Source organism: Netta rufina (assembly GCF_964035555.1).
Source record: "Netta rufina genome assembly, chromosome: 3".
NCBI classification, from domain to species: domain Eukaryota; kingdom Metazoa; phylum Chordata; class Aves; order Anseriformes; family Anatidae; genus Netta; species Netta rufina.
Window position 1 is genome coordinate 51,754,235 of NC_140125.1, and position 27,142 is coordinate 51,781,376.

The following is a 27,142-nucleotide window of genomic DNA, read 5'->3' on the forward strand; positions in this document are numbered from 1 at the left end:
TCTCCTTCTCAGGCAGGCAGCTACAGCTGGAATTGCCTGGATAACAGACAGTTACTTTTGAAAACAACTTCAGATTTTTTTTTTTTTGTAGCTGCTTATTTGATTGTGGGCTGAAACATATGGGCATTTGGATGTTTTTGTATACAAGAAATAACTTTTATGAATCTGACTTCTTAGCTCTGACTACATTTGGACTTAATGAGAGCAGTGGAGTCAACAAATTCCTCTCTATACCACCAATAGATGAAGATTTTATTCAGATTCCATTGCCATATAATATTAATGAACAGAATGCATTTGTTTTTAAAAAGATGATATGCAGAGAAAGCCATTTAGTGTACAGGTTGCGAACACATCATCTCTATACTAATTACATTTAGAGGCATTATAATCTTTAGTACCCATTTTGCAATGCCTTAAGGTGAATTTTGTTAAACAATTATATTGTTATCTTTGTTGTTAGATAACATAAGAGATGTTATAAATAGAACGTGAGAAAGAAAGAACTGGCAATATTTGTAAAATACCTGAACCCATAATGCCAAATGAGCTTAAATAAAAGAAGCCTTTTGCAAAAGTTATTTAATAGAATCTTAATTTGTCTCTTAATAACCTGATAAAGAACAAGATAAAATCATCCTGATAAAGAAAAAGAAAAAATATTCAGGGAATAGGTGACAAAAGAGAAATGTAGAATTAATAGCTTTTTCTCTCCTATATGTCCAAAGATAAAGCTCTAATTAGACAGTTATGCATCCAAATAAGAGTGCCCTATTTTTTCCAAGGAGACAAATATCCTAAAATTCATCAAAAAAAAAAAAAAAAAAAAAAAAAAGCCACAACCAACAACATTGAGCTAAGTCTGTTCATCACCTTTCATGTGCCGTTTAGTTGCCAAAATAATATGTAGCTGCTGCTGTTGGGGACCCAGATTTGAAATGACCTAACTTTGCAGTATGTTGGCCTTCTGCCCTGCTCCCTGCAAGATTCTATGGCACAAATTTGGTGTGGTCCAAGTTTGTCAGGTCTTCTCTTATGAGACACTGCAAGACTTCTGTTATTTGCCAAGGGCAAGTTATGTCACTCACAGACTTGTACAGAGCCAGATGGTCATGTTTGCTTGGAGTCATTGGTAAGGCAGTGTATGTTGGGACTGAAAGAGAGGATGGGAAATCTGCCTCCACAATTTCTCCAACACATGGGGACATTTGCTGCAAACCTAGGTACCACTCTACCAGATCATGGAGTTACCATGATCTGCTGCCTGGCATCTTGTCGGGAAAGCACTCTTCACTCTTTGGCGTGGCTTTGTGCCAGGTTGTTTTGCACACAGCCCAAGTACGGCAGATTTCTTTTTTTCATCTTCCCAGGGAAATTTAGCCCTGGTTGTACTTCCAAAATAATTTCTTTGCTTAAATGAGCACTCGTATTGAATGTAGCCCCCCACCATGCAACTGGCAATAAAGCTAAAATCTCATATGGTTTACCCACAAAACATTTCAGTCCTGGGAAGGATCACTACAATTGAAGAAGGCAGTGTATACCATCTATAAGATATTCAGCCCTCTGTCATGACTGCCAGAAAAGACGATAGCTTTGATAATAGCTAATAACTGGACTAAGAGAACAAAATATATTTTTATATGGTATTAAATATTCAGCATTTGACAGTTCATTTTGGAGTCTGAAACAAACTATAAAAATATCTGCTTATTCCAGATCAAACATTAGCATTTATAACAATTTTATTCAACAGATTTTGGCTTTTTACTCTAATCAAGAGTCATCTGTGAACAGACTGTGTTCTTTATCAAATGTGCATATTTGTTCAAAATTTACCAACTGGCTAGGTATTGATCCGATTCTCCAACCAAAATGTTTTTACATTTCTTTCCATCCCAAATTCCTTCCTGCCCTAACCTTTCTGAGGACCACAAACAAGTAATCATTCGTGCTTAATTTCTTGTTGAATATTAGTATAGGCTTTTCCTGTCTTTACCTTCTACCTTAAAGTTTACATCACTTTTAGCCCTCATTTGATAGTATATTTTTTCTTAATTTCAGTGTATCAAATGAGATTGTATGAGTACTCTCTCTGCTCTCGAGAATACTGATAGTCCCACACCTACTACACAGCAAAGGCACTAGACTATATTCATGGTTGTTTTACATTCAGCTCCTCGTAAGTACCTAGTATATGAAGATAATATTAGTTACATTTGAGGCACATTACAGTAAAAGGAAAGACTCACAATTTGTTTCTGGGAACTGTTTAAAGGAAATCATTAAAGAAATATTTGCATTGTATCCAATACAAAAATAAGTGTGAAATTCAGGACATCTGAATGCTTCAATGTCATTCCTAAAGGTAATGGCCTAATTCAAGTGATTTCAATTAATCTGGTACTAACATGACTTACAATTTTCCTTTGCTTAGTAAAAACTAAAGTCCCTTGAAAAAATAAATAAATAAGAAAGGTAGCAAAATACTTTTCTATTTTTAATGTTAATTCACCCTAGTGTTCAGGTTAGTTTTTGCAGATCAGTGATACTTTTGAGAGAGGAGAAGTTAAAGTTTCACAGTCCAGAATTCTGCTTTGCTCTTTTCAAAGATACATTAGGGGAAAAATAGTAACTTTATAGATAAGGCCCATAACAAACAATATATATTTCTCACATTTCTTAAAAAGCTGCCCTGTGAAAGTGTAATTGATCATTGATTTCCTGTATTTTATCTCTGGCTAAACATAATTACATGATCTCACTTTCTTAAAAAAGCAGTTCTTACTTATTGTCATAAGTGAATTTTTACAAGCCCAAATACATGAGTATATCAATAACTTGTAATGGTGAAAATGAAATAAATTGGATTTTGCCAGCAGGAAGTTAAATTTAGATAAAGCATGACTTCTCACGGTGAATTTACTGTGAAACAGCTTATTTGCACATAGGGAATTTTATATTACTGATCTGTGGACAATTCATTACCAGATGAGGTTTCTTATGTTACTTTCCACTAGAGTGCAACTTTTTCTGCAAGTGCAGAAAGGCAGTCACCCGTGCAGTGTGGGGCTACGTTTCAAGCCTCAATGCAAGCTATTCACTCCTACTTAGTCAAAAGCAAATCCTTCCACCATCAAATATTTATTCTCTTAGGAGGTATGTATGTTATATTGAAATACGAGAAACCAAATCTGTGGTTTGCTGAGGTCATACATACTTGAGGAAAATAGTCTCATTTTAAAACATTTCTACCTCTGGCAGCCATCTGAATGTTCGTCTCAGGAGAAGTATATGGATACTGCCATTATCTCTTGAAAGGGTCACTGAAGTGTATGTTCCTCTACTTTTTTCATTAATTGAGAAATTAGGAAGGCATCTCAGATAAACTGTCAGGTAGAAAACCATTTCTACCTATCGGTCGTTTTGTGATCTCTTCAGCCGCTGGCCATCAAGAGGCTACCATGGCAGAGAACTGCAGTGCTGAGTTCAGGGGCTTTCCACCTCTCTTTCATGTCAGGATGGAGAACACATTCATTTTTCTACATTCATTTTCCTCTAGAAGAAGGCAGAAGCAGTGGTAAATTCACACTGTGTTAGTCCTAAGGGACTAATCAGCAGATAAATCACACCTGGAGATAATATATTCAGGCCACACATAAACTAGTTTGGGGAACAAATGTCTAGACTATGTCATACGTACTGTAAGTGAGTAGTACATGCAGTGCCATAATGTTTGTTTCCCTGGTTAAATATTCTGTCAGTGTACATATAAGGTTTCTATTTTCACTGTGTTCTATAACATGGTTCTGAATGGGGTGTGATTTGAATGGGAGTTACGAATCTTTTCCTGCTAGGAAAGTGGCAGATATGTTGCCTCTGGGAAATATTTATCTGGCTGCTCCTTGTTTGGTGGTGCTGGCAGCGAGTGCATCTCAGTGTGAGGAGCATACGAACCCAGTCAGTCAGATTATGTGTATTTTCACAATGCTTTCTTTCTTCACCATCACAACTGCTTGCTATGCTCTGCTCATCTGGAAAATAGCTACTGAAGCAGGACTTCCTTGCCCAGTTGCAACCAATGTCCTGCACAAGGTAAACCCAGCAAACAAAACCTAGAAATCCCTTTCTCCAGAATCTGTGCTAATCCCCAGATGACCTTTCTGGCAAACAAATGGATAATACCTCCCAAATCAGTCTTTTCCAATGATGAATGTAAGGATTGTCTTGATTACCTGCTTTGAAAGCCATACAATATCTACATTGGGAGAAGGAACTGTTTTTTAACTTGAAAGTTTCAGTGAACTTGTAGTTTTTCCTCTTTTCTTCATATGAAAATGACAGCTACCTTCTCCAACCTGGCTTTGAGAAGTGTCAGTTAACACCTAGTCTCTCACACATCCTACTTTCCTAGCACAGAGAAGGTGTTACTTAGACAAAGTACCAGAGACTGGGTTGCAAACGCCTGTTAACACTGCGTAACGTGGGAGGCCTACAGATGACAGCATCTTGCAGTTTTGAGCATATTGAAATAGGATGACTCAGGGGAAAGGAAACAAAGCAGGGAGGTTTCTTATGCCCTCAGGACCCATGCAGTTCAGGTCCTCTGTGACTCAGGGTTGGTGCTGGCAGCATCCAGCAGCTCGTGACGGGAAACCCGGGGACGGCCCGGCCTCGGCGGGCCCTGGCTTGGAACACAGCCACAAATGGCACCCTCTGGCAGGGCCTGAATGTCAGCAGATGAGGGCTGAAAAGGGAAAGCCTTCACTGCCACATTGTTCCTAATCAATGGACAGAGACATCAATGCCAGCTCAGGCCGGATCTTCTAAGCCGCAGTTACATAAAATGTCTCTTAGTGTGACCAACTTTGTATGGCTTTCTGTAGCAATCCCAAATTGGTGCGCTTACTACTACTTTTATCTACCATGATTATTTCGGATAACTTGAGAAGTGATGCTGATTTACATTGTTTGCTTGCTTACACTGAAATAGACACTGCTATCTTAGCCCTAAAAAAAATAAAAAAATAAAAAAAACAACATTCAAATGTGCCAAAAAATCAAACTTTAAGCAAATTGCTTACAAAAGTTGTACCAGATTACATGTGTAATTCTGATGCTGGGCTGTTTAACCCTTTTATCCATAAATAACATTGTGGAATGACAAGCAAAAAATTCCAGAATGAACAAATTAAAGCTGACAATTTGATTAAAATGGGGTTTTCTGAAGAGCCAATTTCACTTTATTTCATTTTTTAATTACTGCTTTAATTCCTTGCTGGCACCTTGTTTATGTTTTTTAAATATCTAAAACTTTATAAGAAAAATAAGAGATCCCTTTTTTATTTCTCACTGTTTTTTTTTTTCATATTTCCTGTTATTTGACATTCCTTTTTTGTTTATAACTTCTTTTTTTACAAACATAGGCAATGAAAGCCTAGAAGAAAACTATGTTCAGGACAGTAAAATGGGATTTGTCATCAATGCTATATATGCTATGGCTCACGGACTCCAAAATATGCATCATTCACTTTGTCCTGGACACATTGGGCTGTGTGATGCTATGAAGCCAATTGACGGCAGCAAGCTGTTGGAGTTTCTCCTGAAGTCCACATTCATCGGTGTTTCTGGAGAAGAAGTTTGGTTTGATGAAAAGGGAGATGCCCCTGGAAGGTAAAGAGATTTTTTATCTCAATTATTTGTACCAAACGCTGGGAAGGAGGCAATGTTCCTGGATTTGGTGATGGAGATTTCTCTGGCTGCTTTGCTAAAAGCATGCATATTGTGAGACAGAAACAGAGTTATCTAGGTTAGTCTTACTAGCAGGTAGGAATAACACTGGTAACACATAGTGCATTGATAGCTACAGCTTGTACTAGTTACTTGTACTAGTTACAGTACTTGTACTAGTTACTAGTTACTAGTACTTGTACTTGTTACAGCCTGTAACATTTCTAGTGTTTTGGGAGAGGACGGACCATGTATCTCACAGACTTTTGGTGTCTATGCTAGCACTGGGGCTCACCACCAGGGCTTTATTACATAAAGGGCCTACTGCAATTTTTTGGAATTTAACAAAGCATTTGCTTGCTGAGGTTTTGAAGGTAGGGCCATAGAGCACATCCTTTTCCAACTGGATCTCAGCTGCTCCAAGTGCCCCGTGAGACAGCTGTACATCTGTGCCAGACAGTATTTAGTCTTGCTTGCTGAACTCCTGTGTGCTTTCCTTATCTTGCTTCAAATAAGCTCAGCTGTCCCAGAGTTCAAAGATAGGTCAGAACAGAACAGGATAAGTAATAGTGTTTGCCAGAAGGTACAGTGTTTCACTCATTTGGGGTCCAGTAAATTCCAGCTTTGTTAGTTGCTACCGTCTACCCCTCCCTAGAAGACACAATATGTACCCAAGCAAGGAGAGAGACAACAATTTGGTGAACTTGGACATCACCTTTGTTTCTCCTAAGGGAGCCAGCTGATAAATCTTTTCCTCTTCATTTAGGTCTGTGGACTCTGTCCAATTCTTTTAAGTGAGGCATCTCCCAGATGAATTTATTTATTTATTTGTTTTAAATAAATTTAATTTAGCTGCTGGTGTACATGATTCATTATTAACTGAATCCTACTCAGGGGTTACTTCATTTAAGTTAGTTTTGTTACTGAGTTATTAAAGTGTTATAAAAGACTCTCTCACTCCATCTTTGGGCTTATTGCATAAATGCATCTAAGTGCCAACACTGCACAAAGAGAGAGCTCTGGAATAAACAAGAGTGTGCAGCGTGGTGTATGCCTTCAAAGAGTATTTGCAAGACATGGTGGCCTTAAAGCAACTCTTACTCCTCTTGCTATCTTTTGTTATCAAAACTGACAAACTTTTTTACCATTTTCTATTTACATTTCTTGTTATATTAACACAGTATATACATTTAATCAGCTCATTACATTTAAAATAAGAAAAACCTGGTCAGTTTGGTCTTGTTTCTCATAAAGTGCTGCATACGGTATTTTTTTTAGTCAAAGGTATAAATGAACTAGGTCAGACTTTGAAACTAGAGGCAAGCAATTCCCTTACATTCTTGCACATACTTGTTAACACAAAAGTATAAATCAGATATTTCTACATATAGTTTAGATAATATTGAGAAAGTACTGTTTAGCATATCTTTAAACTTTTTATGCACTATTTATCTCCATAAAAGCATTACTCCAGCTTTGCATATGCTGCATTATCTAGTTTTTAGCTATGTAGTTTGGTGTTTATGTGTCATTTTCCAATTTTGTCCCATATTATACATTATCTTGTAACCTGAGACTCTCATCAACTCTCATCAGTATAAATTCCAGAATTAGAACAAACACTTCCTGAATTCAAAATATAGGAGGGTTTATATCAGGATATTTTCCAGAGTAGGTCAGGATGATAAAATTTCTCCCTTCTATAATTTTGGTCTGTAGCAAGGTTCATTTCTCTTGCTTTCCTGGCCTATTTAGAATTTGATGAGTTATTTTTGGTAGAGTTTCTTTCTTTTTTTTTTTTTTTTTTTTTTTTAATATATTTTCACAGCTGGAAAGTTAGCATTGGTTTGGGCAAGAGAATTCAGACAATCTTTTTGTTATTCATGCTGTAATCCTTGTATCAGTCTGTGGCATTTATATCTGTACAGCTGGTGAGATCTTTGTACACCAGCAGTAGTTTATGCCCGTGTAGATCTGTATGTATCAGTATGTCATTCTAGAATCATCCTAGTGTTTCTAGTGTCCCACACAGTAAAGCTCTTTGTGGGTAAGTGAATGTGCCACACCACTCTATCAATACGCCAAAGAACTTGTGTACCTCAGCTATATGAAAAACTATACACCACATATGACACCTAAATAAAGCAGAGAGAGACAGATGTGGTTTGTTGGCTTTTCTATGCCAGTGAAAGAATGCATCATAAATATGCACAGTTTTTCAGTGTTTTGTTACCATATAATGTAAACAAATCAGCTTCACAAGATGGAATAAGGCAATGTTCCCTTTTAAAAGCCTGAAGTAACTTGCAAGATCAGTAAGGTTCTTTGAGCAACAGATCCTCATAACCTCCTGTTTATGCTTGTCGTGGGTAGATCAGGTAGAGATGCCTGTAGTTATTCTTGGCAGACACTCATAAAATTTTGTTTTGAATCCATTACAGCTTTGTCAACATTTGACTTTCATAGAGTACATCCCATTTGCTTGCTCAGTATTGATCATATCACCCAAATTCCAAGAAATGTCTGGAGAAGCTGTGAGGGATGCAAAAGTCCACACCACATCCTTCTTTGGGCCTATGCAAGGGGCAGAGGACAGCCATGTATTTCAGGACAGAACATCTCAAGTTCTTGTCTGGTCTAGGGTAACTGCTTACTTTTACCTTCTGGCTAGTAGGAGGAAGCTTACCCCTCAAGGACAAACAATGCGCTTAGACCTCTGACTGTAAAATACTACGGGACAACTGACAGGAGCTGTCAGTGTCCAGCACCAATGCTTGACCTTTCATGTGTGGAGAAATGCTCGTGTTCACAAGCTAACAGAAGTATTGTTGTTCATTTTACCCTAACTAAACTTAGATATAGACCCATGTAACTCTACCCAGTAGCTGTTCTGGCTTAAAATCTGGTGACTTAATCAACTGTTATGCTTTGTGTAAATTATTAATGCATAGTGCAGAGACTTAAAACACATAGTATATAAAGAACTATGAGGCAAATATACACTGGATTTTGGCTCTGGAGTTTGGCTCCATGGGTAGTTGTTTTGTCAAGTCACATCCCAGCATGGTTCAGCAATCTTGTTTGCCATTCTGCCTTCCAGGATACCGAACTTACTGCCAGCTCTGTGCTACAGCTGTGGAGAAAGGTAACTTCAGCTATTTCAGGCTAACCAGCACTTACCTCAGGGTATGAGTGTGTCTGTGACCAGCTGGATCACAGTTTGGCTCACAAGTGTCTTGTTCATATGACCTCAAGGACTTGGTCATAACATTTCCGAATATACATTAGAGCTTATCCTTACATTAAAATAAAGTTTTATTTTCTTATGTGCAGAATGTTTTCATAGTTTCTGTAAATGCTGCTGTATGCGTGTAGCTTCCAGCTGCCTCCACAGTCCTCACTTTCTTGGAGCTTCACAACTCTCGTCAAATTCACTTATTTTGGGATAATCATTTGTAGCTTGGACGCAGCCCCAAACTGTTAAAGTTGTATATGTGTAGCTGGGGGAATGGTGACAGGGAGTTATTGAAGCACTGAATTTGTCCTTACTCAAAGATGGAATTTTTCATTTAAGAAAAGAAGAAAGGATAAAGAACTTATGCATGCCTCCATGCCGAGTATATTTGTTAGATCACATTTTTCCACTTAAAATTCAAGCTGCATATCAAAGCTGCAAGTATTGTACTACATCTTGTCATATGCAAGACTGTGTTAAGATCTTTTAGACTGCATACTTTATTCTTTGATGGTTAACTGATAGAAAAGGGAACAGTGTTATAGGAAAACATAAGAATGGCTTCCAACCTAAAATAAAATCATATTCCTGAATTTGCCAGCTCTTGAATGATATTAAATTAATGCCCATTTGTGCCTTATAATATATTTTTGCAAAAATTAAAACGATCTGTGTAGGCTAGAAAGTTCCATTAAGGGAATATGAAGTTTTAGTAATCTTTTATTCCCCTTCCTGAATTAATTTTCCAGCCCATTTTAACTGATTTTGTATTGGTCTAATTCAACATCACACTAAAAAACAATTAGGTTCTGCTTGCTAGCAAGAAGCACGTACACCCCTGCTCAATTTTACTCCTGTTTGTTGAATCTACATTATAAAGTGCCCTGCTGTTACTGCTTCTTGCTATTCTGACTCTTCATAATGCTGAAAAAAAGAATGACTTTTTATGTTATTCCTTTGTAAGAGATGTGAAATGAGAAGGAATTGTTTCCTGGTGACTTTGAAATTAACCCCTTTCCATAGCAACTCCTCAGTTAAGACCCAGTTGATAACCATGGAGCTATAGAGCTGCTTTTTAAGCACCTGCTTGGAGCTCCATTGAAGTCAATGGCAGGAGTCCCATTTCCTACATGGTTCAGTGGAGCCATGCAGTGGCACTAACATCGTCTGAGCATGCACATTGGCAAGACTGAGATCTAAATACAGTTGTAAGTAAGCACTTCGTTAAACTATCTTTTGCTAGAGAGATCTCAAAGATTCAATTACCAAAACTAGGCATCTAGAGAGTAGTTTGAGCACCTTTCCTCTGTGAACTGCAGAGTTGAAATTTTGCATGTTTGAATCTCAATAAGGGAAAAGATATTTCTCCCACTTTGCCCGCAAACAAGCATCCTGGTTTTATTTACAGCTCATGTTTTTCTTGCCTTTCATTCCTAATGTGCATACAGATTAGCAACACTCATTATTACCTAAAGAATTTTCTGTCCAGAGACTGAGACAATCCAGTAGAGAAAAACAAGGTAGTAACTAATTCCCAGGCTTGTAAAACAGAAGACACTTTCTTATTTTCAGCACCAATACTGATTTCTGGTTTGCAATCCTCTTTTTCTAAAGCCCTCCCACACATACCTGTCACTTACCTTCTTGTCTGAAGAGGCCAACCTGTAGGTCCATCCTCTTTTTTTTTTTTTTTTTTTTTCCCCCTCTCTCCACTATTCATTCTCCCATTCTTGCTTATTTCCTATTATGAAATTACCATACTTAATTACTGCTTTGCACAAGGCATATTCTGTAGGTAAAAGAAGGAGACAAACACTTAGCAGTAAGGGATGTGCACACATCAGGTACATCACATGGAGGGCAACGATGGAAGTAGGGAAATTGAATGCTTTTGTAACAGTGTTTTATGGTTCTTTTATATTAGCCTTGGGAAGTTCTATGCTGTATGCCTAGGGAGAGGAAGTAAATATTGTTTCTGGGCTGCTAACTTTTCCTGACAGTTTCACTGAGTTAGGTAAGGAAAATAGTGAACTAGTGCTTACAGTTAACTTATGGCATACCAGTTTAGTTAGTTCAAATACTTCTACTGGATGATTACTTCACGGTTCTCAGCAGAAGCAGTACTGCAACCAACCTATATGTAGGCACCGAGTGTATGTTAAAGTTCTGAAAAATGGCCAGACAGCACATCATCCAAACAGTGCTTATACATGTATGTGAATCTTCAGCAGAGCTTTCTTTCTTTGGTATACAGTTCTTCCTGGACACACAACTTTTTACGCACAGTTTTATGTGAATGGGGCAGTCGATCAGTAATTATGTGACAATCAGAGTTGTTATTTACCATGATTCTACTGCAAATCTCACAGTATTTGCTGACAATGTGAAACCCTAGTCCCTAGGGAGTTTTATCCTTTCTATCGCAGGTCAGTGACTAGCTTCCTATTTTTTCCCTTTCAGGTATGACATCATGAACCTGCAGTACATAGAGCCCAACCGCTATGACTATGTCCTCATTGGAACCTGGCACGAGGGTGTGCTCAACATTGATGACTACAGGATTCAGATGAACAAGAGTGGGATGGTCCGATCAGTGTGCAGCGAGCCTTGCTTGAAGGGGCAAATTAAGGTTTGCATCAGATCCTTTGTTCCATAGAAATGTGAATAACCAGGCAGTGCTTTTTCACTAAATCCAAGCAATCTTCTTTCAAGCCAAGGGAAACAGAGGGTGTTACTTAGAACAGGAAATTATATTTCTACAATTTCTGCAGGAAAGCCGAAATTGTAGAAAGACTCCTAGATCAACATTTTATTCTTAAAATCCCATATAAAGGCCCATGCTTTCTAAAATTGTCATTGATGCAGAATCTTTCAGTATGACAAGATTTGAATTAAATTTCCCTTTATGTGAGAAAGAACAAGATTTTCTCTTAGTCATTGCCTACACTGGTCAGTGGCTGGGATTCACTCAGGGGCATTAAAATAATGTAACCCATGGGAATCCAGTATTTTGTTCCAAAAATAGCACCTGTGAGAAAAAAATAATAATTAAAAAGCACATTTATATCTCATGTTCATAACAGGAGGTATGGAAAAACAAATGAAATCACTCTTTGTTTACCAAACAGTAGCACTTGTATCAAGCTTGTACTTTGCCACCTGCCATATCTGGTCTGGATGACATAAAGACCTGTTCTACCACTATTAAAATGCTATGGACACAGTAAGTTTAAAATATCAAGAAGCCCATTCAGGAATATCACCTTAAAAAAGATTCTCCTTTCTAATTTCACTTAATAAACATATCTGCAGCTTTTAAATTGTATATTGCTACTATGAGCCATAGATGATTGATGATTGATTTGGCAAAGGCTTAGTGACATACTCCAGCAGTCTTGGAGGGGAAACAGTACTAGTATTTACTGCCCTCCAAAATATCTTTTCTGTTTTTGAGATTGTGCAGTTTGTGTATGTGTGTATATGTAAACAACATGCATACAAAATGCCAGCTTCATCTCCCATTGAAGTCTATTGGACTCTTTCCACAGAATGCCGGAGGAAATGCTAACCAAAAATATATATACATCATTCAATTAAAAAAAAAAAAAAAAAAAACAAAAAAAACCACAACATTTTGTATTTTTCTTAGCTCTGCATATAGATGGATAGGAAGATTCTGAAGAGAAGGCTGGATTCTTCCTTTCTGACAAACAGAGACAGAATCTAATTTACAATTTTTATTGTAAATTAGAAATTATGTGCTTGTGCTTGTGCTTGTGTGTATATATATATAATATATACATAATATATAAAATATATTAAATAATATTATAAAATATATAAGTAAATGCATGAATCAGTCTTTATTCTAATATTTGACTTTGTTTACTGCTTTTTACTATTCAACAGATATTAAGTGTGAGCTGAAGGACTTTGTCCCAACCTGAGTCATTTCTCAGACTAAACCTCTTCTCAAGTTTGGTTGAAAATATAACACTTACTGTGACACTGTACTAAAAGGGAAAATGGTTTTGCACTTTCAACTCAGGAAAATAAATAAATAAATTGTCCTAAGAGATTATCTTTGAACCTGTAAGCACAATTTTTAACACAAAGGGGTAAACATAAATCCAGGACACATTTTTTAATTGTTTGCAATGTCCCATATGCAGGAATCCTGTCATTTAAACAATGCAGGCAGTGCCTGTTTGCTGTGGGGGGTTCTGTGTTCTCTTATAGAGGCTCATTGCTGAGGATATGTTTTGCATTACAGGTCATCAGGAAAGGAGAAGTGAGCTGCTGCTGGATTTGCACTGCTTGCAAGGAGAATGAATTTGTTCAGGATGAATTCACCTGTAAAGCCTGTGAGCTTGGCTGGTGGCCGAATGCTGAACTGACAGGTAGGGATGTGTCCCTCCAAATGCATTCCCATTTGACAGGGCACAATGAGAATGGCATGTGGTGGAGAGTAAGGTGATAGTATGCAAAGATAGTAAAGGGACATATTTAAGCACACATCCCAGTGTAGGTTAGGGTGAAAGGTGCTACATGTTTTGGTTCAGTTCAACAGCAGTGAAAATAGACAGTGAAATTTTACCAAGAAGAAATGACATATTTTGTCTGTTCCTCCCCGTTAGGTAGCAACAGCATTAATAAAGCTGCTAAAACTACCAATGAACTTAGCAGTATTTGCTGCAATTTTAGCACTGAATATCACAAGAGCTCGGTGCATCTTTGTCAGTTTGGCATGAAACTCTTTCCTCTTGTTCTATCTTGCAATTAGTAATAATTTATTTGGGATTTCTAGGCTTGCAGTAACTATCAGAATTTCCTTTTGTATAAAAATCATTCTTTCTACACCCACCAGCAAAAGGAACATCAATAAAATCTTAAAAAAGGCTGGCAGAACAAAGGGAAAATTTGGAAAGGGAAAATTAGAATTTGTCTCCCCTGTGAATATGCTTTGAATGAGTTGTATGCTATGGCATCCTTCTGATCTTTTCTACCTATCAAGGTCAACTGCTCACACCTGCTCTGGGCTTTACAGTAACTATTACCTCAAGACAATACACATAATGCATTCAGAAGCACCACCTTGACCTTGGGGTTTACTTTGTATCACTATGAAAGACCTTGCCTCATGCTGCATCTGCAAAATTTTGCTGCCAGTATTCAGCAGAGTATAGTCAGAGAAATGATTTCACTACCTAGCTGACGATCAACTGTACAACTTATCACATCATGGTCCTTCAATATAACTGGGGGGCAACTGGATGTTCCCACAGCACCAAACACATAGCTAGTCACTGAAGCCAAGTGAACTTTCAGGGGTTTTCTTTTGGGAGGGAAAGCTGGCCACTTTTCCAGCTAAAAAGTGTATTATTAATCACAACAAAATAGAAAATTTGACTTTTTTTTTTTTTTTTTTTTAATGGAAAATAAGCTCTCCAAGTTCCCATATGTGTGTCTGTACCCCATACCTCTGACTCCAACAGTCTCCTTCCCTCTTTTTCTGTGGTGTGCAACGGAACCTATTTCAAACATATTTATCAGGATACAGAGATCTCAACGATCATTTGGTTCCTTTAAGTTTCATGTAAATGGGTTGAAAGAAGAGGAATTTTTAATAAACACCTCCATAAGGGTCCCAGTTGTGGAAAAGCATATTGTTTTTCTAGACACTAGAAAATCTACAGCATCCTTTATAAATGTCCTGATCACTGGAAAAGCTCAGATTCAACCCCCACTTTCTGGGATACCAATGTCTGCTAATTTTAAAGCAGATATCCACAGAGAACCACATTCTTGGAGGTTCACAGAATTGTTTGTATCTACTATTCAGGGAAGAAAACTAGGACTTCTTTTTAATCAATAAGGCAGAACAAGAACATAGTGAGAGATCAATGTGCACTTGAGCGAATATGGTTCAGTGCTACTAGCTGCCCAAAATAGCTCAAAAGGGGGCATGTCAAAATGACAGACACTGCCGAAAGGAGTTGAAGAAAGCATGAGTGCTGGAAAAAATCTCAGGGGCATGTTGCAATCTATTAACTTTTAATGAAATCAGTAAGTGACCTGCTGATTTGTGTTTCTTCTCAGCAAGGAGACTGGGCTGCTGCTGTTCTAAAATCACAGTGGCATCAGTCAAATGACAGCATAGCCATCGACTGATTTCCTAGAGAACATCAAAATGGCAGTCTGTTTCTGTACAGCTCCTTCATTCCTTCCAATCGAGGAGAAAGATTCTTTTTTAACCCTTATATCAGGGTTACAGAAAGGGAAATTGAGCTAGACAAACTCTGACTTTTGGGCTTTGCTTGAGTCACTGTTGGTGCTATTTAGTATGAAATTCTTTTTCCTTGCCAGTATTTCCCCCATCAAATATGTTTTTATAATTTGGTTTTGTGTGTTGTATTCATACCCTGCCAGTCACTGTAGCATCTAGACACAGACGTTAACATCTCGCATTCCAGATTGTTTTTCCCTTTACCTTAAGTCATAAATGCTACACATGTGTGCAATTTTAGTCTTATTTTCCATCACAGATGGAGGTTTTAAAATCCTTAGTCCTTTTAAGAAACATGGATTGCATACTAACCTATTTCCTAAGACTTTTCAAGATGTATATTTTCTCCATTTGAAATTAGTCTCTGCTGCTCAGCAACCCTTTCCAGAGGTTTAAATATTAGTTTTAAATATAAAATATTTTTTAGATTACATCTGCTAAATATGCATTCAGTGAAGTGGAGTCAGCAGGCACAAAGAAATTTCTCACCATAAATAATGTAAACTGTACAGTTAAACTGATCTGACAAATCATCACTAAAACTAGTGTCTTAAGGTCTTGTGCAAGGAAGAAGAGAGATCTTTTATAGTAATAGAAATTGTATAAGAGCAATGAATGTCAGGCTAGTAAACCCACTTTTCTCCATCTTAAACAAGCACTAAAACAAGATAAGAGAAGAAGTTTTATAGAGCTATTATGAAACGAATTACAAAGGCTTGGGGCTATCAGCTACCTGGGATGTGTTAATGACCTCAGAAAATATCTTGGAGTGTCTTATTGGCCTTGAATTATGAACAAAATTTAAAAATAAAATTTAAAAAAGAAAAATTGATTAGCCTGCTCTGGGAAATGACTCATGGTTAAAGTGCAATAGAAGATGAAAACTACCAAAAAGCTTTTTACTAGAAACTTTTAACTGTGAAGTTTTTGACAATGATTCTTTCTCTTTTTAAATCATTATTATTATTATTATTATTATTTTATTTTTATTTCATGTATGCAACTTGTAAGTACACTGTTTCCTGAGCATCCTCCCCCTATCTTGACAAGCTTCCTGAGCCTACTGTCTCTTAGCTGGGAAACGACCCACCTTCACAGATGCTGACAACCAACAACTGTTTGCTGATATAAGCAGTGCAGGCTGTTTTTTGCAATGTTTGTAGCATACGTGGCTCTTGGGGCTTGACAGTGCGCAGGAATTGCACTGATATAACAAAACAGGTTTCTAAAACCTTGCACAGGATAAGCTTAAAGCGATCAATAGACTTACCTACATGCTGAATCAGGGCAAAGTTTTCAAACACGTTAAGATAGAATAATATGAGTATGGCTTATGTTGCTAAGCTTAAAACACACATTAAAACTGAAGCCTTCCAGAAACCACAGACCTTCTTCTGGTTTAAGAAAAGAGCTCTGCATGTATTAATCAAAGAACAGTAGCTTCTGACTGTTAGTCCACTATTAAATGAAAATAATAGCTAATTCCTGCTCAGGGCTGCTGCAGCTAATGGCCAGAGGCTCCTACTTCTAATAAAAAGCTTTTTCTTAATTACGTTTCACCAGAAACATACTGATTGGAAGAACAGTTTTTCCTCACCCGTCTGAGTCTTGAACAGATCTTTCTGAGCAAAAGAGAATCCCTTTCCTTTATAAAATAAGACATCCAGATGCACACACTATCATTCCTGTTGTTTTTGATGTTACAGGCGGTAGCATTACCTGTAGTTAAGTCAAGCTGGCACTCTTAGATAAAACGAGTACAGAATTATAAGGCATTGTTTCAGTTCATATGACATTGGAAGACATTAAAAGTTCATGCAGAAATTTTCCATGTCATGACTTTGCCTCAGGCTTACTCTTTTTTCTTTTTTTCTTTTTTTTTTTTTTAATTTAAACAAAAAAAAACTTTTTTCTTTCTCACAGTGGGGTTACAGCAAAACTCTGTTTGCTCAGCCTTGATCCATACCTCTGCTTACTTATTCTGTATTTAGAAGGGAGGAGTTTACATTTTGTTATAAGTATTGATTGGTAATTTTTTTTGTCAACATGTGGAATATACATTCAGATTGGGCAGAATTCTGGGCCTCAGAAGCTCTTAGTTCATACAGGATGACTTCTGAAGATATACTCCATATTGAAGAGAAAAAGGCTGAGCATGACTCTTGCTCATCACAATACTGGGACACTTGCTAAGATTCAGCAATGAAACCGAGTTAAAAAGTGTTTCTCTTGCAAGGTAAATACCACCACCTTTAGTCTGGTGGCTTGACAACCCCAGCTCTGCCAATGGCTCATGGAGGTACTGATCTCTTGTTCGTTCTGGTTTTATTTTAAACCTCAGAAAATAACCATAAAGCATGTTAACACTGCTAAGTCAAGAACAGAAATCAGGAAATGCCAGAATGAAAGTTCAGAGTAGCTCAGCTTCCCAACCTCAACATCCCATTAACATAAAAGATTTTATTTGCTATGTAATATTTACTGATGATATTATATCTCCAGCACAGATTCCTTTTTGTGGTGAGAGGTGTGAGAGAGAGCTCTGACAGTTAAGCACCATTTGAACTGATACGTATACTTGCACATCTGTACTAGTCATAAAGGAGTCCTTTTCCATTTATTTTCTAAAGGCAGAGAGGTTTTGTGGGTTTGACTTTTCCATAAGAAATGAATTACATTATTTAATAGAGCTGATGAAAGGAGTGTAGAAGAAAAACAAAGAGCAGAGGGTTTGAAAAAGTGAAAATAAGGTAATGTTAAGGAAAAAAAGAAAAGAAGCAGAAATATATGAGAAGGTATGGTATCCATGGTGCAGTTCCATTATGACTTTGGATTTATGATTTTTCTGCCTGTAACAGATATTTAAATACTCTATTTTCTTTATAAAATCACCTCAGAAAAATGTAGCGGGTTTTTATACTTGTTTTGATGCAGATTAAAATAAATTAATCTGAAGAGGTTAAAAAGCTGCCATTCTGACTTGAAATAATCCCATTCATGCTGAAATGAAGTGATGGTGTTGGGTTCCGCCTTTGATTTGCTGGGCTTGTATGCAGTCCTTCCAACATGAATAAGAAAATATTTTCTAAATCTCATTTCCCTTTGTAGCATCATAAGCAAATGTTTGGGTCACCCAAAATTGATGGCTGTGTTTTTGAGCATATTTCATCTAAACCTTTTCATGCTGCAGTTCAGCCATTTGTAAAATGGTTTTAATAATCGATGGCACATAAGCATAAGCTAATATTTAGATTATATTGGAAGCCAGAAAAAAAGAAAAAAGTTATTTCTTCAAGCAGATACTTTTCTAACACTCTGTTTCTTTTCTGTACACTGCAGGCTGTGAACCCATCCCTGTAAAGTACCTCCAGTGGAGCAATATAGAGTCTATTGTGGCTGTGGTCTTTTCCTGCCTGGGGATCCTGGTCACCATGTTTGTCACCCTTATCTTTGTGCTCTACAGGGACACCCCTGTTGTCAAATCCTCCAGCCGGGAGCTCTGCTACATAATCCTTGCTGGCATCTTTCTGGGTTACGTCTGCCCTTTCACCCTTATAGCTAAACCCACCACAACATCCTGCTACCTCCAGCGCCTTCTGGTGGGTCTCTCCTCTGCCATGTGTTATTCTGCCCTTGTGACCAAAACCAACCGCATTGCACGCATTCTGGCAGGCAGCAAAAAGAAGATCTGTACCCGCAAGCCACGTTTCATGAGTGCATGGGCCCAAGTGGTCATTGCCTCCATTTTGATCAGTGTGCAGCTGACACTGGTGGTCACACTGATCATCCTGGAGCCCCCAATGCCCATCCTCTCCTACCCCAGTATTAAGGAAGTTTACCTTATCTGCAACACCAGCAACCTAGGAGTTGTGGCTCCTGTGGGCTACAATGGACTCCTCATCATGAGCTGCACATACTATGCCTTCAAGACTCGCAATGTGCCTGCCAATTTCAATGAGGCCAAGTACATTGCATTCACCATGTACACCACTTGTATCATCTGGCTGGCCTTTGTGCCTATCTATTTTGGGAGCAACTACAAGATTATCACCACTTGTTTCGCAGTGAGCCTGAGTGTGACAGTGGCCCTGGGGTGCATGTTCACTCCTAAGATGTACATCATCATAGCCAAGCCCGAGAGGAATGTCCGCAGTGCCTTCACCACCTCAGATGTGGTGCGTATGCATGTCGGGGACGGCAAGGCACCTTGCAAGTCCAACACTTTCCTCAACATATTCCGGAGAAAGAAACCAGGGGCTGGAAATCCAAAGTAAGTGATTGACTGCAGGTACAGATCTATCTGTATTTTATGTCTCTCTCTTTGCCATCCTCTCTTGGTTGACCATAGTTTGCTGAATAGTAAGGTATGTAAAGTTTTTTCATCTCACGTGTAGCAGAAAAGGTAGAAATGATCCTTTAGATCTAAATCTTAGATGGATGTTGACATGTTGCTTCTCATTTTCTCTCCTGCTCTAAAGGCAGCCCTGTACACAACCCCTTCTACCTCTGGGGTGACTCAGGCGGGTTACGCTGCAGAGAAACCAAGTTCCAATTCCATCTTCTCCCATCTCTCTTCATGAGACAGGGGTCACAAACCCCTATGAGCAGATGCTCTGCATTACTCTCCAAACTGAAGTACAAACGTAGCCTTTTGGGAAAGGGGAGCAGAAATCTGTGTCTGAGTGGTTGTAAATCACATGTACTTGTCTGAGACCATTGGGATCTGTGTGTGAAAGCTGGGGTTTGAACATTAGTTTGTAAGGTAGTGTTTTGTTACAGTCCTCATGATTGTCATCCAAAAGCACCCTTCATACTATGCCTGTGCTCTATTTAATATTCAGAATTATGAACAAGTCTCTTAATCATCAGCAGTGTAAACTTGTCCATGTTCCCAAACCCAGTGTTGGTGTGAAAAGTTGTAGAGGTCAACTGAAGGTGAACACGAGCTTGCATCCACATCTGTTGAGCCTGTTATTCTCCTTGTAAAAGAATAAAAACAACCATGCTGCAGGAGAGGGGGAGAGAGAACTTTAAACATCATCTCCCTCTGAGCAGCTGTCAGAATGTTTGCAATCTTTATTATCTTATTGCTTCTTAATCTTTAAAGAAGCACCATGGGGCTAGACATAAGCTTAGATTATTTTTGTCACAATTTGAAAAAACTTATCAAAATAATGAAGAACCAGTGAGTTTCCTGATAGAATTAAAATTTGGTTAATTTCCATCTCTTTAGGATCTGTAGGTTTCTCTGAGTCACTTGAGAATTGGTTTTGATTCAGTTTGCATAAGAACTGTTTTCATATGTCCTGGAGATGAAAAGGATAAGGATGAAGGTAATACCATACAGAACTGATGCTGTAATTAACTTTTACTTTATGCTACTTCAGTACATTTTATTTTGTTACCAGAAAAGGGGTTGGAAAAAAAATGAACGGAGACATAAATAACCCATATATGCAACTCAGTGTGCCATGGAGTCCTCACTGTTCTTTTACCTTCCTGAAAACAAACAAACAAACAAAAAACAACAACCACAAACAAACGATAATAATAATAATTAAAAAACAAACAAACAAACAAAAACAAAACAAAACAAAACAAAACAAAACAAAACCACCCTCTGCTTAAAAATATCTAAATCTAGTAAATTTCAAATACAGTTCACAATATAAGAAAAGATTTCTTCTACTTGAAAAAACAGCTTCCCCTAAGCATTGTCACCTTCATAAAACAATGAAGCTTTCCTGAGATTTTTATCAAATTCTTTGTTGCATAATTTTTATAAGTATTTCTTGGCCTCTGGTGAGCCCCAGTGAGTGGAACAGAGACAGAAAGCCAATACAGAGTTTTACGGTACTCTTCTCAACTCAAAACTCAAAACCTAGTTACTATGAATTTTGCTTTTTAGTCTCAGGTCAAGCAGCCAGCTGTTTTACAAAGCAAAATGTCAATCTCTGATCTAAACCTCTTGCACAGTTACTGCTATATTCCTCACCTAAACCAACACAGAGGTAGGGGCATGCTAGGCTTGCTTATGAGGAAGGACAGCATACCTCTCCATACATGGACACGAAGAAGTACAAAAGGTCATTTTAGGGTTTTGGAGGATATTTTAGTTCCTAACAGAGTCTATTGCAAAGTTTCTAAGGACATTGTGCTGACAGGCACAGAACTGGGAGCCACTGAGGAAACCAAGAAGGAAAAGGTAGAATTTGTTAGAGCTTTGCAAGCACTTAGTTAACTAAAATGTGTGTTAAGGTCTTTCCTAAAACAGGGTTTGAAAGAACTGAAACATGCTTAATGCCAATAGGAATGGCCTGCAGACTGATTTTCAATGTTTTTATTTTCCTATTGAAATTTGGGATTTATTTTTGAGTTTTCCTTCAATAAGTCAGATCCCTGAGTGCAGTGATATTCTTAATACTGTAATTGTCCGTCCATATAGCCACATGTCCCTCCCTGTAAATGGCTATCAGTTTCACATAAAGGATTTGTTTTCCAGCTGTTTTTCACAAACTTTCAATTTTCTTGTCATCTCTTCCTTCTCTTGCCAAATTGTTTTTCTTTCACTATTCCTCAATTTTCATCCTTCTCTTTCTGTCTGCATTGAACCTCTCCTCTGCTAATCTAGTGATTCCATTTCCTTCCTCTAAACAGAGAAGTGGTATCCATTTAAATTACATTAGTGTGCAGATATAGAGTTAAATTGAGTTAACTTTAATAGAGGAAGCTAGTTTATATTTACAAGGGCAAATCAAACTTACGCAAACCTTGTTAAAAGACCAATCTTCAATGTTGTGTTGTTAGTTTAACTACTAGCTTTAGAAGTAGAGCCAGCCAACCTGCTCTTCCTTTCTCCTTTGTAAAGTAGAGCAGAAGAATTAACTAGGGAAATCCATTAACATAGGATCTATTAGTCAATAGAAAACCTTCAGCTATATCTGGTGCTGTTACAGAGGTCAACTTGGAAAATGGCTGTCCCAGCTGAACTACCAACACCTTTCAATGAAAATAAATTATTCGGTAACATTGGTCTTTACATAAATAACAAAGTGTGCTGCTTTTATTATCTGTGGCACTCTGAAGATGCTGTGTGCAATCATGAAGGTGTGAACCCTCTCTTACTTGGCTGAGTTGAACTGTGAGTGATTACAGACAACACTGTTTTAAATAGAGCTTGCTGGGAACTTTCCAGTAGGGTATGTTTCCCATCAGAAAATTCTAGCCTCTCAAAATGTTTCATAGAATTGGATTTTGATGGGAAAGATCCTCTCTGGGCCAGGATGACTTTTTTTCCCCATGTAGGGATGAAGCAATTGGTAAGGTGTGAGGGATCTTTACCCCAACAGACACTAGTTAAGGTATTCACTTAGGGTAAGAACATCTCCTTCACATTCCAGATGAATGTCCTATAGCTGGACAACACATTGCTCCAGGGCAAGTCTCCCCCTTTCTCTCTGTTTTTGACCAGCAGTGTGTCCTGGAAAAGAGGAAAAAAATCCTGATGCAAACCCTAGAGAAATACTCTGTATTATTCTGTGAGACAACTCAAATCTGGGGCTGAGAGATCCCTTGTGAATGTCTTCAGTACTAAGATATTGTCAGTCTCTTCCTCTTGTCAAATGAATATTTAAATATTTATAAAAAATGGAACAGCTCCATCAGGAGAGATCGAGAGAGTGATCTCTGCTGCATTTATTGAGGCTGGGGGTGGGGCAGTTATTGTTAGAGTGTGCAGCTTGGTGGCATTATAAGATCTTGGCTGTTACAGGATGATGACATAGCAGCATTTTTAGGAGAGCCTTTTTCATCTTTTTTTCCAGCTGTGAGATTGAAACTTTCTAATATGGGTCTTGCTGTGGTCAAGTACTTGCCTAGTACTTGACCATGAATCGTACTTTGGTCTATGAGGCTCAATCAGCTTGAAGAGTAGCACTCTGAGAAAATGCCTGTCAGATATCAAGGGCAGATGTAAGGGAGGAAGGGCTGAGGTGGGATGCAGCCCTGCCTGATGTGTCTCTCACTCTGTAGTGAGCTCCCTCCACCCTCATCATAGCCTACAACATGTCTCCCCAAGGAAGCAGTGCTCCTTTCTGGGCTACATGCAGAAAAAAATAACCATTGATTTTGAAGATACTGATCTTCTCCAGCCTTTTCCAGCCACTGCTTCAAATGGACCCTGGTCAGGTACAGGAGGCTGGAGTGGGGTTTCTTGCATGGCTTTTCTGTAGTCCACACATGCATGTCAGGTAGAGCTTGAGACACTCAGCAAGACCTGAGACTTCTTGTGGGTTGCACAAGAGAAGGATCAGTGGAGGAGGATTGCTGAGGAGGACATAGGAGTTAAGTTCTTTGTGCACCTCTGAGTAATTAGCTGCCATTTTGGTGGTAATGCTGAGCTACTGCCTCAGTCCTCACACATAAATTATTTTAAATTTTTGGTAAAGAGCCCAGGTCTGGACACCATTTTAGTGCATTTTGAATCAGAATAAGCAAGGATTTAGCTGTCAGCATAAGTTGTGTGGCAAAATTTGAGGTGATGGGAAGGCCAACTAGCAAGACTCACTTTGTGGCCAGGACTCCACATTAGTGCTTGAGCCACCTGTATACCCTTGTATACCCTTTTAATACACTTGCATTCAGTTATTTTTCCTCCAGCTGCCTGCACTGAGAAATTAATGGTTGTTTTTAAATATTTCTAAGCCCATACTTTTTATTTATGCTTTTGACTTGTTTTGGCTGTCCATGCCTCTAGTCTGCTCACCCAGGCATCTCTAAGCAGTGTCCAGGCGGTCACTTGGACAAAAAGTCTTTCAAAGTGGCTGTATTTTATTCCAATAAAAGGGAGTCAGGCAACCCAGCATCTCCTAGTACATTCTCTCTGGTTTTCTATACATGAGCCTGTTCCTGTTCTTCATCCTTTTTTTGTGTGTACTGGGAAATTTAGCTGGGAAATATGTTTCTCAGCTACCTCTAGTAACTCATGTGTACTCCCTTACCAGGACTTAGAAACCATCTGCTTTTTTGTCTTGCAAGTTATAAAATTCTCTCCAGGTATTCTTAAATTACCCCTTCTCTTTAAACTGACTTGCTGAGTTGCCATTTCATCTTGAGCAAGCTGTGCTGACATGCCACGTTTTTCTGGGATGCATTTCACTTGGCGACTCACAGTCCAAAAAGGCTTTTGGGCTCTTCAGCTCCTTCCGTTTCAAAGCCTCCCACAGACAAGCAGTGAGGGGAATCTTAGCATAAGTATGGCCAGAAGGTAGGACATTTTGTTTCACTGTTTTTATGGTGGTGGGAGGAGGCAACTGCACTGTACAGCATGGCAAGAGTTGGAGCTTCCAGAAACAGAGAGTAAATGTTCAGCATGTTCAGTTGCAGTCATACAAATGCAGATCATTCACAGCCTCTCACTTGATCCAACTGGAGCACCTCATCACAGGAGGAGATGCCTGGGAGTATTCCCTTTTCTCATTCTCAGGTTACTACTCCATGCAGCCAATATGCTATCTTTAAGTAGGGTATTACGGAAGCAAAGGGGCAGCAGAGAAGTGTGAACAGAAGATGAAAAAACTTGTAATGTAAGGAAAACAATGTCTTTTGTTCTGACCTCAGCAGGCTAAAATGTGTGAAATCAAATAAAAAACAATCTCAACTTGGCACAGCTGTACAGAGATAATTTCACTCTGTCTGGTTGAAATGCATCAAAAGATCTGAAATGAGGATTTAGTGGAAAGTGCAAGGAGGACTAATAATAAGCATTGTACCTTCTCCTACAAAAAAAAAATAAATATATATATATATTTCTAAACTTCTACACTCTAGGACGTGAGCCCAATCTGAGATGTCTGCAATACAGAGTTTTTTCTTTGGTCCTAAACTGCAACTCCTAGCCTGTAAGAGTTATCTTTAAATATTTGTTGTACAGATAACTGTATGTTGTAATTTTACCTTCTTATCATACAGCTGGTCAGTACAGAGACAATCACTGAATCTAAAAGGAAATGGTATGCCAGCTTGCTTTGCAGTTCAGAGAATTAAATTGATGCTGTGGGTAAACTTTCCATATACTGTGATAGTATTGCATGCACAATACAACAGCCCTTTTTTTTTTTTTTTTGACCATTACAGACCTTGGAATACACTGCATTCCAAGGCATTTACAAGAAAGTCTTTAAATGTGCTGTGTCTGCACAGCCATCCTGCTAAGGTTTACCCAGAGGAGTAAGGCAGATTATGGAAGAGAGTTTTGAAACAGCAGAGGCTGTAAGCTCCTGAAAGTGGGAAATAATACAGAGATAAAAACAAACAAACAAACAAACAAAAACCACTATGTAGTCCAGGCCCAGTTTTTGGTTCAGGGCTGCTCCATGGCAGCATGCATGTGGCTGTGTGGCCCCTGTCTCCCCGTCAGGACACAGAGCACCATGTCCACAGGGCTCTCAGTGTGCTGCCTCATCCGATCCAGGCAATATCACAGAGCAGTCCACTTCCTTCACAGCGCTGATGAAGATGTGGCAGCTCTTGTCTGGTTCCATGGTGCCACAGTTGTCCCAGGGAAGGAAGGCAGCACCTACTGCAGGCCAACTTGCACCCATTGCTGCACTCACTGCAGCCCTCCCCAGTGATCATTTAGATTCTTATGCAGTTGAGTCCTTCTCCCTTTTCTGAGGTCACAGTACCTTTTTGGGAAACCATCTTTCAGGCTCACAGGGATAATTGAAGGTTTTTAATGCCAAACCTCTCTCTCAGCAGTTGGTATGTTTCCTGGCTTTGCTGGGCTATTTACTAGGATTAAACCATTAATGATTTTGTGGACACACAGCACTGTGACAGGTAACAGCCCTTACCCTGTTCTCTCTTGTATGTGATGTGAATTTCAAATAAGAAAATTCAACAAACTCAGTCAAGCTGTTCAGTCCTTGTCAGTGTATTGATTTAAGTGAATATTTAAAACTCCCAGAAGACAGTTACCTATTTCCAAGGGACTCTTACAATTGATGTGAAAGAATTGGAAAGAAACACAGAATAAGGGAATTTGAAACTTAATAATCCAATAGCAATCTCTTCTAGCCTTGCTGCAACATTGTTTATTAAATTTGAGCTATATAGTTATATCTAACATTGTGCTAGGTAGCTTGAATTTGCATTTGCTTTAATAGACACGATGTAGTTCTATCCCAAACATCTGAAAAAAAAAACCATAAAATTGGTGATAAATAAGTCAGAGATGTGTCTTCCACACTTACATTTTTTTTCCCTAGTGATTTAAATAAATACTAAAAATCATATTTATTTAAAAATCAGACATGGCAAATGTGTATACCAAATTATATACCAAGCTATGTACCTGATGTACCTGCTTATATATATGTAATATAGCTAGTATGAAGATAGAGAATTTATCTTTTCCTTCTAATGAAAAATAAGGGGGAGGCTGAGTAAGTCACTGTAAGTATTCCTTGCAAGTTATCCCAGCTAAAGAACATCCCAACACATGCACAATTACAAGTCACTCCTAAGACAAGCTGAGGAGAGGGGACAGGATCAGATATCCAACACCATTGGGACAGTTGTGCTTACATGCAGTGCAGCACAAGGGTTCTGGTGATCTAGGCTTATTCCTCTGGGTTTACTTCTGTGATGAAGCAAACGCTAGCCAAGACTATATTTTAGAGAAATAGAAAAATTATGAGGTTCTGCAGTGGCCTCCCAGTAAAGGCAGTGAGGGTAGCCTCCCCACTCTGCCCAGCCACAGACAAAACCCAAGATTATTCAGTGTACTGGGCACAGAACCTGTACCCTGGGCTCCCATCCAGCATTCCGCTTCTTCATCACCCGTCAGAACTACATTTTATTTGGTCAGTTCCCTCAGGTGAAAGGACTGT

At 38.4% G+C, this 27,142-nt stretch overlaps 1 protein-coding gene across 2 annotated transcripts in view; it reads left to right on the forward strand.

The window, feature by feature from the left end:
* GRM1 (glutamate metabotropic receptor 1) overlaps positions 1-27,142 on the forward strand; it is a gene marked incomplete at both ends in the record, with an annotated part of 182,295 nt that overhangs the window by 134,463 nt on the left and 20,690 nt on the right. For both annotated transcript variants that reach the window (XM_084283902.1, XM_084283903.1), the window contains 4 exons: positions 5,427-5,673; positions 11,426-11,594; positions 13,239-13,365; positions 18,591-19,521. In XM_084283902.1, the coding sequence (XP_084140028.1) occupies positions 5,427-5,673; positions 11,426-11,594; positions 13,239-13,365; positions 18,591-19,521 (1,474 nt within the window). The remainder of the gene's footprint in view (positions 1-5,426; positions 5,674-11,425; positions 11,595-13,238; positions 13,366-18,590; positions 19,522-27,142) is intronic.